The sequence below is a fragment of the Puma concolor genome, chromosome A1, assembly GCF_028749965.1.
Source record: "Puma concolor isolate L17-30 chromosome A1, mPumCon1.1.hap2, whole genome shotgun sequence".
NCBI classification, from domain to species: Eukaryota; Metazoa; Chordata; class Mammalia; order Carnivora; family Felidae; genus Puma; species Puma concolor.
Genome location: NC_141667.1, coordinates 44,547,330 through 44,559,559, shown reverse-complemented (window position 1 = coordinate 44,559,559; position 12,230 = coordinate 44,547,330). Strand labels below are relative to the sequence as shown.

The 12,230-nt window shown below is 48.0% G+C and overlaps 1 protein-coding gene across 1 annotated transcript in view; it reads left to right on the top strand.

Moving 5' to 3' along the window:
- FAT2 (FAT atypical cadherin 2) overlaps nucleotides 1-12,230 on the top strand; it is an 84,378-nt gene that overhangs the window by 29,475 nt on the left and 42,673 nt on the right. The window contains exons 4-9 of the mRNA XM_086698466.1: nucleotides 3,238-3,296; nucleotides 4,670-4,981; nucleotides 5,960-6,170; nucleotides 7,990-8,129; nucleotides 8,726-9,007; nucleotides 10,330-10,540. Coding sequence (XP_086554592.1) covers nucleotides 3,238-3,296; nucleotides 4,670-4,981; nucleotides 5,960-6,170; nucleotides 7,990-8,129; nucleotides 8,726-9,007; nucleotides 10,330-10,540 — 1,215 coding nt within the window. The remainder of the gene's footprint in view (nucleotides 1-3,237; nucleotides 3,297-4,669; nucleotides 4,982-5,959; nucleotides 6,171-7,989; nucleotides 8,130-8,725; nucleotides 9,008-10,329; nucleotides 10,541-12,230) is intronic.

The window sequence follows — 12,230 nt, the reverse complement described above, 5'->3', positions numbered from 1 at the left end:
CTCCAGGCTCTGAGTTGTCAGCACAGGGCCTGACACGGGGCTCGAACTCATCAGCCATGAGATCATGACCTGAGCCAAAGTCGGATGCTCAACTGACTGAGCCACCCAGGGGCCCTTACTCCTTTCTTTTTTAAACACTTATTACAGAACATTATATTCACGTGTGTGATTATTCCATTAATTATCTATGTCCTCCACTAAACTTCAAAGGCTTTCTAGAAAAGGAACCTTGATTGTTTTTTCCTTCTTTAATATCTTCAGTGCCTAGCACACAGTAGGGCCTCAATAAATAAGAGAGTCATTAATGAATGAATCTCTGCCAGCATCGACCATCTCTAGTGAAGCCCAAGCTTCATTCCTTTGTTCAACAAATGTTTAAAGGTGTCTGCCCTCATGAAGCATTTAAACTATGTGCTGTGTTGAGATGTGAAGATAATTAAACGCAGTTTGGGGCCTTGAGGAATTCAACCCATCAAGAGCATGAAGATCTGGGTATAAAAAACTAGAGAGCCAGTGCGAACGAGCCCATCGTAAGATATGTGTAGATACAGTGCCACGGCCGCCCAGAGGAGAGGGAGAGTTGCTCAGTGTGGTGCAGTAGCAACAGCTTCACGGAGCAGGGGTGGCCATGCTGAGCTGAAGGGTGAGAAGGACTGACAGCAGTCTGCAAGGACACCTGGGCAAGGAGAGCGACTGGAGCAATAGCCAGCAGGGAGGAAGGGACAGCAAGTAGGGCAATTGTCTAAATGCAGATCCCATTCCTCCTACTTATTTTTTTAATTTAAAAAATGTTTATTTATTTTTGAGAGAGGGAGAGAGAGAGAGAGAGAGAGAGAGAGAATCCCAAGCATGCTCCACACTGTCAGCACAGAGCCTGATGCAGGGCTTGATCTCATGAACCATGAGATCATGACCTGAGCCAAAATCAAGGGTCAGGCAGATGTTTAACCCCCTGGGCCACCAAGATGCCCCAACTTCCCTCACTTATTAACTGCAAGAGGTAGGTAAAGTTACTCAGCTGCTTTATGCCTGACTTTTCCCACCAGTAAAATGGACATGATGATAGCTACCTCCTGTGTAATCGTAAAGATTAAGTGAGTTAATCAATATAGATCTATACAGAGCTGGACACAGAGGAGTGTTGGCTGTTGGGACCCTGAAGGAGAGGGAGCTGCAAAGGTGGTTGGAGTAAGATCTAGACTGTGGTAGGGCAGGGTGAATGGAGCAGAAGGATCTGGAATCCATTAGAGGTGGAATCAACGGGTGTTGGAGAATCACTGGATGAGGGAGAGGAAAGTCAAAGATGGGCCTGAGATGGGTGATGGGAAACATTTGTTTGGGGAGGAGAAATGACGAGGGTCCACCTCATGCCAGGAAGGATCCTCACACAGGACCCATGGGGGCGGCTTTGCCATGTCCCCATTCTACAAGGCACTCCCTGGGAATCCTGACGCTGACCTCAGAGAGAAGGATGAGGCTGACGACAGAGGCAATGATCCAGGAAGCCATAGGCAGCAATTCCAGGGACACTGGCCCTTAGAAGGTCTGGGGATGCGGTGGTGAGACAAGGGAGAGAGAGAGAGAAGAAAAACCAGAGACAGACAATGTCGGATATTCAGAGAGGTAAATAAGGGGAGGGAAGAGAGGAAGAGAGGGGTAAGGAAGAGAGAAGGAGGACGGTGAGGGATAAATGAGAGAGAGAGAGAGAGAGGAGAGAAAGGGACAAGAGGGGACAGAGAGAGAGAAGCAGGAGGAAAGCCAGGACTGAGCCAGAAGGAAGGTTTACTAGCTGAGGCCTTTTCGTCCCTGCACTCCTCCTGGGGGGCCCGGGATCCTGGGCCCATCCCCGTCAGGCCCCTCAGCTTGGGGATGAGCTGAGTGAGGTGACCTGGGACAATATTCACACTGGCCCAGAGAAGTGTGTCTTTCTTCCCTGACTGGAAGGGCCTTTAGCTGTGGGGCTTTCCAGGAACCTTCTCTGCTCCACCCTCCCCCTCCCCCCGCCCCATGCCTGCCCTCAGTCAGGGAAGAAAAAGTCAGGGTGACTTGGTTCTACCTCACAAGGCAGTAACACTTCTCTAACAGAGGCCACTCCTCACACATGCTCCCATTTCCAGCACCGGGAGTCTCCACCCAGTACCAGATCCCCTCTCCCCTCACTGAGCCCCCTTCCTCACACTCCATTCCATGACTCCATCATTTAATTGCCTAAACAAGATTAAAAAAAACTTGCTGAAAGTTTCAGATGACCCACTGACCCTTGCCTGCTCTGCTTTCATTCAAGAGACCTTTCCTACCCAGTGCTGATGCATCACCTGTAGCATCACCTCCAACTTGACTTTCCTGATGGCCGTAGACAGCTGGCGCTTTCTCTCCTCTCTGGCCTCAGATGCCTGCAGTTTGTAGCCATAGTGCCACAGGAAATCAAGACTAGACTCACAGACACCCAAATCCACCTTCCTCAACTTACAGGCAAGCTGAGAGGAGCCAGGGGACACAAGCTGCCTCCCCGCCCCCAAGCCCCCAATAATACATTGCTCACAGATCCCCCCCCTTTTTTTTTTTTACTATTTCTTTTTTTAAAGTTTATTTATTTATTTTGAGAGAGAGAGACAGAGAGAGCGAGTGGGGCAGGGGCAGAGAGAGAGACAGAATCCCAAGCAGGCTCTGCACTGTCAGCAAAGAGCCCAATGTGGGGTTCGAACTCACAAGCCATGAGATCATGACCTGAGCCAAAATCAAGAGTCAGATGCTTAACCAATTGAGCCACCCAGGTGCCCCCACAGCATCCCTTCTTTTTTTTTTTTTTTTTAATTTTTTTTTTCAATGTTTATTTATTTTTGGGACAGAGAGAGACAGAGCATGAACGGGGGAGGGGCAGAGAGAGAGGGAGACACAGAATCGGAAACAGGCTCCAGGCTCTGAGCCATCAGCCCAGAGCCCGACGCGGGGCTCGAACTCACGGACCGCGAGATCGTGACCTGGCCCACAGCATCCCTTCTAATGGTGAAAGCTGGACGTAGGTGGGGACACCCGCGGATCCCATGGTCTCTGCTGCACTCTCCTTCCTCACTTCCCCTTCTGCTCCTCCAGGGCCCCATTTCCCCTTAATGCCTCTGCTCTCCAAAGACCAGAAAAATTCTGCCCTAGGATTTAAATGTGTCCGTGAACACACTCTCAATAAAGTGGCCCTGGGAGCCCTTCGCTCAGGTGTCCCTCCTTCCGCCTCTCCCCCAGGTCTCCTAACCACAGCCCGGCAGCTGGACAGAGAGAACAAGGATGAACACATCCTGGAGGTGAGTGATGGTGGTGAACTCATTCACTGGATTCAAAAACCTCCTGAAGGAGGCCAAGCAGAAGCTGAGCCAGGCCTTGGGGCCACACGCGCATCTCCAAGTAATGTGACTGAGGCTCAGGGCGGAGGAGTTTCTTAAGCTGAGTCTTGCTGTGGTTGGTGGTGAAGACTCTCAGGGTCTTTCCTGGCTCTCCAGCACTGGGAAGGGAAGGAATCTGAAACCGTGTCTGGGCTGGGCAGGAAGCGCTGATTGATTAGTAATGTCTGTGGTGAGTGCAGGAATAGGGAGTGGTACACACATGCTGTGTACTTGTTGAGTCTGGTTTCCAGCCCATCCCTATGCCCAAGGTCAAGCGCTAGGTCAGTACAGACCCAGATGAAAGCCCAGACCTGTGTTCTCTAGATCTGTGGGCCCTAGGATGTTTGTAAAATCACGTAAACATCCCTGGTGCCCGTTCCAACAAGAGGAATCAGTCTTGACCCAGAATGGAGTAAATCAGAAGGAATCTACTTATGCCCCCTCTGGAGCTATCCATAACTGATGAGCGGGCATCTCTTCCAGTCTTAAAGACATCAGGTGGGAGGGACACACATTCCTTCAGCAGAATTGAAACAAACTGGCCTTCTATGCTCTCAGGCTCTGCACCTCCCCTTTGAAAGAGACAGGTATTATTAGTAAGCAGTTGCTAAACGGCCTTCTAGGGAGCAAGCATTCTCCCTAGCTCAGCAGAGGTATTTCTCTTCAAACACCAAAATATTTTAAAAATTCAGAACCACTTAGGGTGGAAATGTCCTATCTTGTATGATGCCCTCAGGGCCCTTGATGCATGGGACGATTTGCCCCTACATGAAATAGCCCTTGATTCTGAAGTTGTTTTGGTAGTTAGTGCCTTTTCTCTTGCCCTGGATTTTATTTCATGCATCGGTCGGCATGTCTGACTCAAAAGGTACCACCCACTCCTTCATAAATGTCTTCCCATTTGTTTTTTTTCTAACCTCCAGTAGCTTAAGGAAACCAGAGAACAAAGCTTATGAGAATTACAAGCAAATAAAAAATAAATGGTCTCCGAGAAATGGCCCATGGGCCTCCTGAGTAAAGAACATGAGCTTTTCTCTAGAGCCTCTGTGGCTTTGTTTTCTTCCAATTCTTTCCGGCTTCTCTGTTCTTGCTGGCTTTCCCGTGGGCGAGGTCACCAGAGAGCTGGGTTCCAAGTAGGTGAAGTTATGATAATGAAAATCACAAGTATATACCAAAACACAGCCTGGCTAATGTTTCCAGGCTGTGCAACGCAGGGATAGGAGAAGGGTTGCAGTGGGTGGTGATGCATATTCACTGCTTTGCACTTGGCAATTCATACTCCATTCTGTACTCAGGTGACTGTGCTGGACAACGGGGACCCCTCCTTAAAGTCCACCTCCAGGGTGGTGGTCCGCATCTTAGATGTCAACGACAACCCCCCCGTGTTCTCCCACAAACTCTTCAATGTCCGCCTTCCAGAGAGGCTGAGCCCGGCAACCCCTGGGCCTGTGTACAGGCTGGTGGCTTCAGACCCTGATGAGGGTCTCAATGGCAGGGTCACCTACAGTATCGAGGAGAGTGATGAGGGGAGCTTCAGCATCGACCCAGCCACAGGCATGGTGTCATCCAGCAACACCTTCACAGCTGGAGAGTACAACATCCTAACAGTGAGTGGTTTGTGTGTGTGGCGGGGAGTGTCATAACCAGTTAGGGATTTTCTTTGAGGATACAAGAGAAGGGAGACAGCCCTCAGGCATGGTGGAGGTGCTATTCCCTTCCCTGCCTTTCTCCCAGAGAAATGGGAGCCCCAGCGTCAGCCAAAGGATCAGAATTCTGGGCCTTTGTTTTTGAAGGCAATAGGGTCCTTGCCTGGGAAACCTGATCTGTTCTTAGAGATAAGGATTTTGGTGAGAGTAGCACAGGCTTTGGAATCAAAGTAAGCCTAGGTTCCAATTCTAGCTCTGCCATTTTACACCTGCCCAAAGCCAAGCCACTTAACCTCTCTGAGCCTTTGTTTTAGCATCTATAAAATGCGGATAAGAACAGTTTCCTTGTAGGGAGCCAATATAGCAAGCGGTTGGGATATGGCCTCTCCTGTCCGACAGCCTGACTCCAAACCCCAGCAGCCTCATTGCTGGTGAGGCAGACGATCCTGGGCAGCCGAGTTCCCCGTGCTGAGCCCATTTGCTCCTGCAAAGGGAGATGTAACGGGACCTCTCTCAGGGCTGTCATGAGGATTAAATCAGATATTGCACTCAGAGCAGGGTCTGATCCTAGTGAGAGCTCCGTAAAGTCTCGTCTAATTTATGGTTTTGGTTGTTAAGAAGGGCCCGTGTGTGCCAAGCCCAGCTCTAGAACCAGCACACAGTAAGCCTTCCGTTAAGAGGGGCTTGATTATTTTTTCACTACGCGTGAAGTTCTCGAGCAGGTCACCTGTTTCGTGCCCACTGCACCTGCAGCAACCAGCGTGGTGCCTGTTGACATCAGGGCTTCCTGCTGTGGGTGTGGAATGAATGGACGAGTGGACGGGAGGCCGGCTCCAGCAGTCACAGGATGCTCTGCCTCTCGCCTGGCCACCTGGGTCTTCTTATTTCTTGCCCAGCCCTGCAGACAAGGCCTCAATTTCAGTTTTGGCTTCTTTTCAGGTCAAAGCAACAGACAGTGGACAGCCACCACTCTCAGCCAGTGTCCGGCTGCACATCGAGTGGATCCCCCAGCCCCGGCCCTCCTCCATACCACTGGCCTTTGACGAGGCCCACTACAGCTTTACAGTCATGGAGACGGACCCCGTGAACCACATGGTGGGGGTCATCAGTGTGGAGGGCCGACCCGGTCTCTTCTGGTTCAACATCTCCGGTGAGGACCCTAGGATGGTCAGCCCCTTCCATCCGTATAGCCCAGGCCCGGTCTTCACAGCACGGTCCTTCTGAGCACGCTCACTCAGGTCACGCTCCCTGGAAGCCCCTCCTTTGGGTGTGAGTGGTGACTGTCTCTGCCCTTGTTCTCTGGGGCAGCTGGTGAGGAGAAGCACCACTCCTGCCAATCTTTCCTTCCGCACCAGCTGTGATCTCAGGTCGAGACTCCATGGCCTCCCTGGTACCCCAGCCAGAGTGGGACAGTCCCCCAGTTACTCCAAGTGCCTAGGAGAGTCAGAGGAGAAAGCACAAGTTTTGTGTTTCCTCTTCTGCCTCAGTGTGAGATCCCTGCAGAGCTGATATCGTGGACCATGGCTTGAGGACCGCTGTCCCTGGGGCCATGCTTCATGTTCCAATCCCAGGTTCCGTCCTCATGATCAGGGGAAAGGGTCCATTCTCTTTGTAGGAGACACTTGGGTCCAAGATCTCATGGTCTTCTCTGAAATTTCTTTTGTCTCTAAACCAAGATTTTGTTAGAATATCCGGGGGGAGGGGAGCATAGACCCCTCTGAGAATCTGATGAATCCTTTGGGAATCTAATGAATGCTTAGGCTCTCTTCCCAGAAAGGTGTGCACATGTGCACGTGCGTGCACACACACACACACACACACACACGAGAATACAAATATAGGGATTTATAGATCCCTTGAAATGCAGCCAGGGATTCCAGGTTAAGAATATCTAAGAGTTTCAGTACCACATGAACTTTGGGGTCCAATTAGAGAGATTCTGTCTAGTTCAGAGATTGGATGTACACCTGTCCCAAGATTTTTGACTTCCTGGACTGGCTTTCAATTCTGACTAACTGTTCCTCTTGTTTGGCTTTTCTTTTTCTTTGGCACAAATTAACACATGTACTCTGTAGAACATTTAGAGGACACAAATAAATGCAGAGAGGATGATAAAATCACCAAAACCCCCACCAATCAGAAGATAATCCACTGTTAAAATGTTGCTGTCTTTCCTTTTAGTGGTTTTTCTTTGCACACACACACACACACACACACACACACACACTTAGGGTTATATTAAAATGTTGTTTTATAACCTTTTAAAATATAATATAACATGAACATATTTCCATGCCACTAAACAGATTTCTGTTGAGTAAACAATTAAATAGCTGCATGCTAATTCTACATTTTAGATTTTTACAGTTTATTACATCAATTTCCTCTTGAACAGAGTTATTTTCTTTTTTTTTTAATTTTTTTAATGTTTATTTATTTTTGAGAGAGAGAGAGAGAGACAGAGTGTGAGCAGGGGAGGGGCAGAGAGCAAGAGGGAGACACAGAATCTGAAGCAGGCTCCAGGCTCTGAGCTGTCAGCACAGAGCCCGACCCAGGGCTCTAACCTATGAACCGTGAGATCATGACCTGAGCCAAAGTCGGGTGCTTAAACGACTGAGCCACCCAGGCACCCCGAACAGAGTTATTTTCATTTTTCTCCTGCACATAGGCACCTTTAGGCTATGCAAACTGTCTAATAGGCCATGGGGTAGAGCTCCATTACTCCTGTGTTTACCATCCTGGTAGCAGAACACGTTCTATGGCAAACGTTGGTCTTCCTCCACCACTCTTCAGGCCTTGTAAGTGTACCTTTTTCTGTATCACCGCTCAGATCTTGATAATAATTTGACAAGAACTTGACAGGATCTACGACCCCTTCCTCTAAACGTGCCAGACAGATCCCATTGCTCTCCTACTGTCTCCATCACTGAGGCTGTGTGTGCTCCTCCCCCTCCCCACCCCCACTCCAGGTGGTGACCAGGACATGGACTTTGACATTGAGAAGACCACAGGAAGCATTGTCATCGCTAGGCCTCTCGACACAAGGAGGAGGTCGAGCTATAACTTGACCGTGGAGGTGACCGATGGGTCCCACACCATTGCCACTCAGGTTAGAGGCTTGACTGGGGACCCCCTGAGCTGAGAGGGGACGGGAGGCTTTCTTCATTGGGAAGAAGCTACACAAGGCTTTCAGTGGAAGTGGTGTACTTCAGAAGATGCCGAGTTTGGAATTAAGGTTCTGCCTTCCAGTCTTATCTGATAGATTTTCTACTTCTGTGCTCTTGGGAGAATTCTTGTTCCCACTGTGTAACGAAGGGCTTTGTCTCAATGAACAGTTTTCCATTAAGGATAGAGTTCCATAGAGGCTGCCAGGGTTATGAGGCATGCTGGTCAGTGGGGGCTCTAGATTTCTACGGTGGTTTCAGCCAGGTTTTTACCTGCTTTATATATTGGAATTTCATTAAAAAATTCACTTGAAGAAAAGGTCCTTTTAACCGAAATTTTGTTTTTGAAAACCACTGGACTGCACGTTATTTCAAAGCCTTGTGATTTTGAAATTGTATCGTTCATTCAACAAATATTTATAGAGTGGCTGCTGTGTGCCAGGCACTGTTCTAGGCACCGATGTTATGGCGAAGAACCAGACAGACAAGGTCACGGACCCCCTAGAGCTTACAGGCTACCTTTCCCTCTCATTCTCCCTAGGTCTACATCTTCATGATTGCCAATGTCAACCACCATCGGCCCCAGTTCCTGGAGGCTCATTATGAGGTCAGAGTTCCCCAGGACACACTGCCTGGGGTGGAGCTACTCCGAGTTCAGGCCACGGATCCAGACAAGGGCAAAGGCCTCATCTACACCATACATGGCAGCCAAGACCCAGCAAGTGCCAACCTCTTCCAGCTGGACCCAAGCAGTGGTGTCCTGGTAACCGTGGGGAAGTTGGACCTTGGCTTGGGCCCCTCCCAGCACACGCTGACAGTTATGGTGAGTAAGCCGAAAAACCAGGAAAGATGCACTTGCATGTGGATATGTGGGGGTGGGCGCCCTTGGAGGCACGCTGAAGGTCCCCTCTTCCCTGATTAGACAGGTACGCTGATGCTCATGACGATGCATGACATGAGATGTGACACTTCCCAGCCTGCCAGAGGCACCTTCCATAAGGGGTGCCCGAGAGTAAAGAAAGAGATTACAGAGCTGCCAAGGAAACTCCTACAACCCGGGCTTTCTCTGGGCTCAGTCCACACACCCCCCAACAGCTCTCTCCCTGCTCCATGACCGCATGGCGACAATGCAGACTGCCACGGTTTCAGAGCTGGGGAGGACCCAGAGACCCTCCCGCCTAGAGCAAGCACTAGGGTGAGCAAGAGAGGCGTTGGCAGGGCACAAAAAACTAAGAAGGACTCACTTTCAGGGTTCTGTGCCCGCACCTTATGACCCTGAGAGTGAGCCTCCTTAAATCTACGCCCTACGTGCCTCAAGTGTCACACTCTAGTCCCAGCTCGGATCCTACCCATTTCTCTCCTCTTACACCACAGGCCCACAGGGGCTTACTCACCATCATACAGTTCTTTATGATGGAACCAGAATCAAATCCAGCCTTCCTGACTCAAGGAGCAGGATTTTATATGCTAGGTTATCATCCTCTGGGCACATTAATATATATTAAAGGTTCTGCAAAGTCCTGCAGCAAAGAAAACTTTAACATCATTTAATTCAGCGCCCCCTAAATTTAGTTGACCATAGAATTTTTTCCCCTGCATAACATGTTAACATCTTGAAGAAATATCATCTGAGACCTCAGTTGGAAAATACGGTTTCTGTACTTCTTTCTGTCTTTCTCCTAAAATGGGATAGTCCATGAATACAGCTAAGCCTAATAATCACTAATTTATAAGTTAATTTAAAAAGAAAAAAGAGCAGGGGCACCTGGGTGGCTCAGTCAGTTAAGCGTCCGACTTCAGCTCAGGTCATGATTTCATAGTTGGTGGGTTCAAGCCCCGTGTCAGGCTCTGTGCTGACAGCTCCGAGCCTGGAGCCTGCTTCCGATTCTGTGTCTCCCTCTCTCTCTGCCCCTCCCCCACTCACACTCTGTCTCTCTGTGTCTGTCTGTCTCTCTCAAAAATAAAAATAAGCATTAAAACAATTTTTTTGAAGAAAAAAGAGCATAAAAGAGAGCAAAATTTAAAGCAACACAGAGTTACAGTTGGATGTATCTTTCACCGGCATTCTATTTCATTGACCTTCATGTAACCCTGCTGCCTCCCATTCCGTTTGCTGCTCATGGCATTCTCCCCTTGGGCCCGTAGGTCCGAGACCAGGAGATGCCCATCAAGAGGAACTTTGTGTGGGTGTCTATTCACGTGGAGGCTGGAAACCTCCACCCGCCCCACTTCACCCAGCTCTACTATGAGGCGAGTGTTCCTGACACCACGGCCCCTGGCGCAGAGCTGCTCCAGGTCCGAGCCATGGATGGTGACCGGGGAGCCAATGCCGAGGTCCGCTACTCCTTCCTGAAAGGTGAGAGGCTGGCCATGAAAGGTGAGAGGCTGGCCAGAGCATGAGGGAAGAGTCTTTGGCAATAAGAGAAACCACCGGAGGCATGAATTTGCAAGTGAATCAGACGCCAGGCTCTCTAAGCTTTGGCAAATACCATTTCTAGAGCATTCTCTGGGATTATAATAACCTAAATTAATCCACTTCCAGAGATGGTAAGAATAATAACGAAGGGCCTACTTAAGTTACGGGAGAATTTATAGACATATTATATAAATTCAGCAACAATGTATATATAAAGGATGCTTATGGAGTCTGTGTAACATCTTTGTAATATCTTTGTGCCTTTACAATAGAAGTGACCTATAAATACTTTGTAATATGTATGGCACAGTTTTAGGAGTTACATTTAGGAGTAACATTTTCTGTTAAGGCCGTATCATTGTTTCATGTCTATGATATGGTTTTCTTCCTCTCAACATTGGGAATGATGTCCCCTGTACCAGAAAGTCTCTGTAAAGAGAAAAAGAGAAAATGTGCATTAATACATATTGTAAACTGTCACATATTATACAAATGCCAGGGGTTATTGCTATCATTGATACATGTGAATTATAAATAATTAAAGAAACAAAAATGATAATATCTAGTATCCAAATATGATCATTAATGATAATTTTTAATGTTTGATAATTCTTAATGATCTTTTTTTTTTTTTAATTTTTTTTTCAACGTTTATTTATTTTTGGGACAGAGAGAGACAGAGCATGAACGGGGGAGGGGCAGAGAGAGAGGGAGACACAGAATCGGAAACAGGCTCCAGGCTCTGAGCCATCAGCCCAGAGCCTGACGCGGGGCTCGAACTCACGGACCGCGAGATCGTGACCTGGCTGAAGTCGGACGCTTAACCGACTGCGCCACCCAGGCGCCCCGATGATCTTTAATAAAAGTAAAACTCAGCGAGCTAGATGTTGCAAAGGGACTCATAGAGCATAATGTTCATTTACTGCCTATATACTTTCCAGAAATCAGAGCTTTTACTTTTTTTTTTTTTAAGAAACAGAAACTCTTATACCTTGCCAGGTGGCAGAAGTCTATATATACATCACTGAAGAATGATAATACAAATTCTAACCCATTAATTGCTTACTTTTTGTGATTAATGAAGCATAATCACATCTTTTATCTCATTTTATCTCTTTCACAACCCCATTGATGGAGGTACTAATTTTATTTTATAGATAAATTAACACTTGTTCTAAAATATCCTTCTGATTGTAGAAGTCACACATGCTCATTTTTTAAAACATGGGAGAAGCAGGAATAAAGAAGAAAATAGCACTCAGCCATAGTTTTCACCAGACAAAATAATTTTGTGTATTTCCCTCTTATCTTTTCCTATGCATATTTTTGCAGTAGTAAGATTGGGTGTGTGTGTGGGGGGGGTACCTTGGATGGCTCAGTCAGATAAGTGTCTGACTTTTGATTTTGGCTCAGGTCGTGATCTCATGGTTTGTGAGTTCGAGCCCCATCTCTGCCTCTGCGCTGACAGTGCGGAGCCTGCTTGGGATTCTCTGTCTTCCTCTCTCTCCCCCTTCCCTGCGTGTGTGCATGCATGTGGACTCTCTCTCTTTCTCAAAAATAAACATTTAAAAGCAAAGATTGAAGTGAATATACAATTTTGTGCCCCAGTTTTTTCTCTCAGCAGCATAAC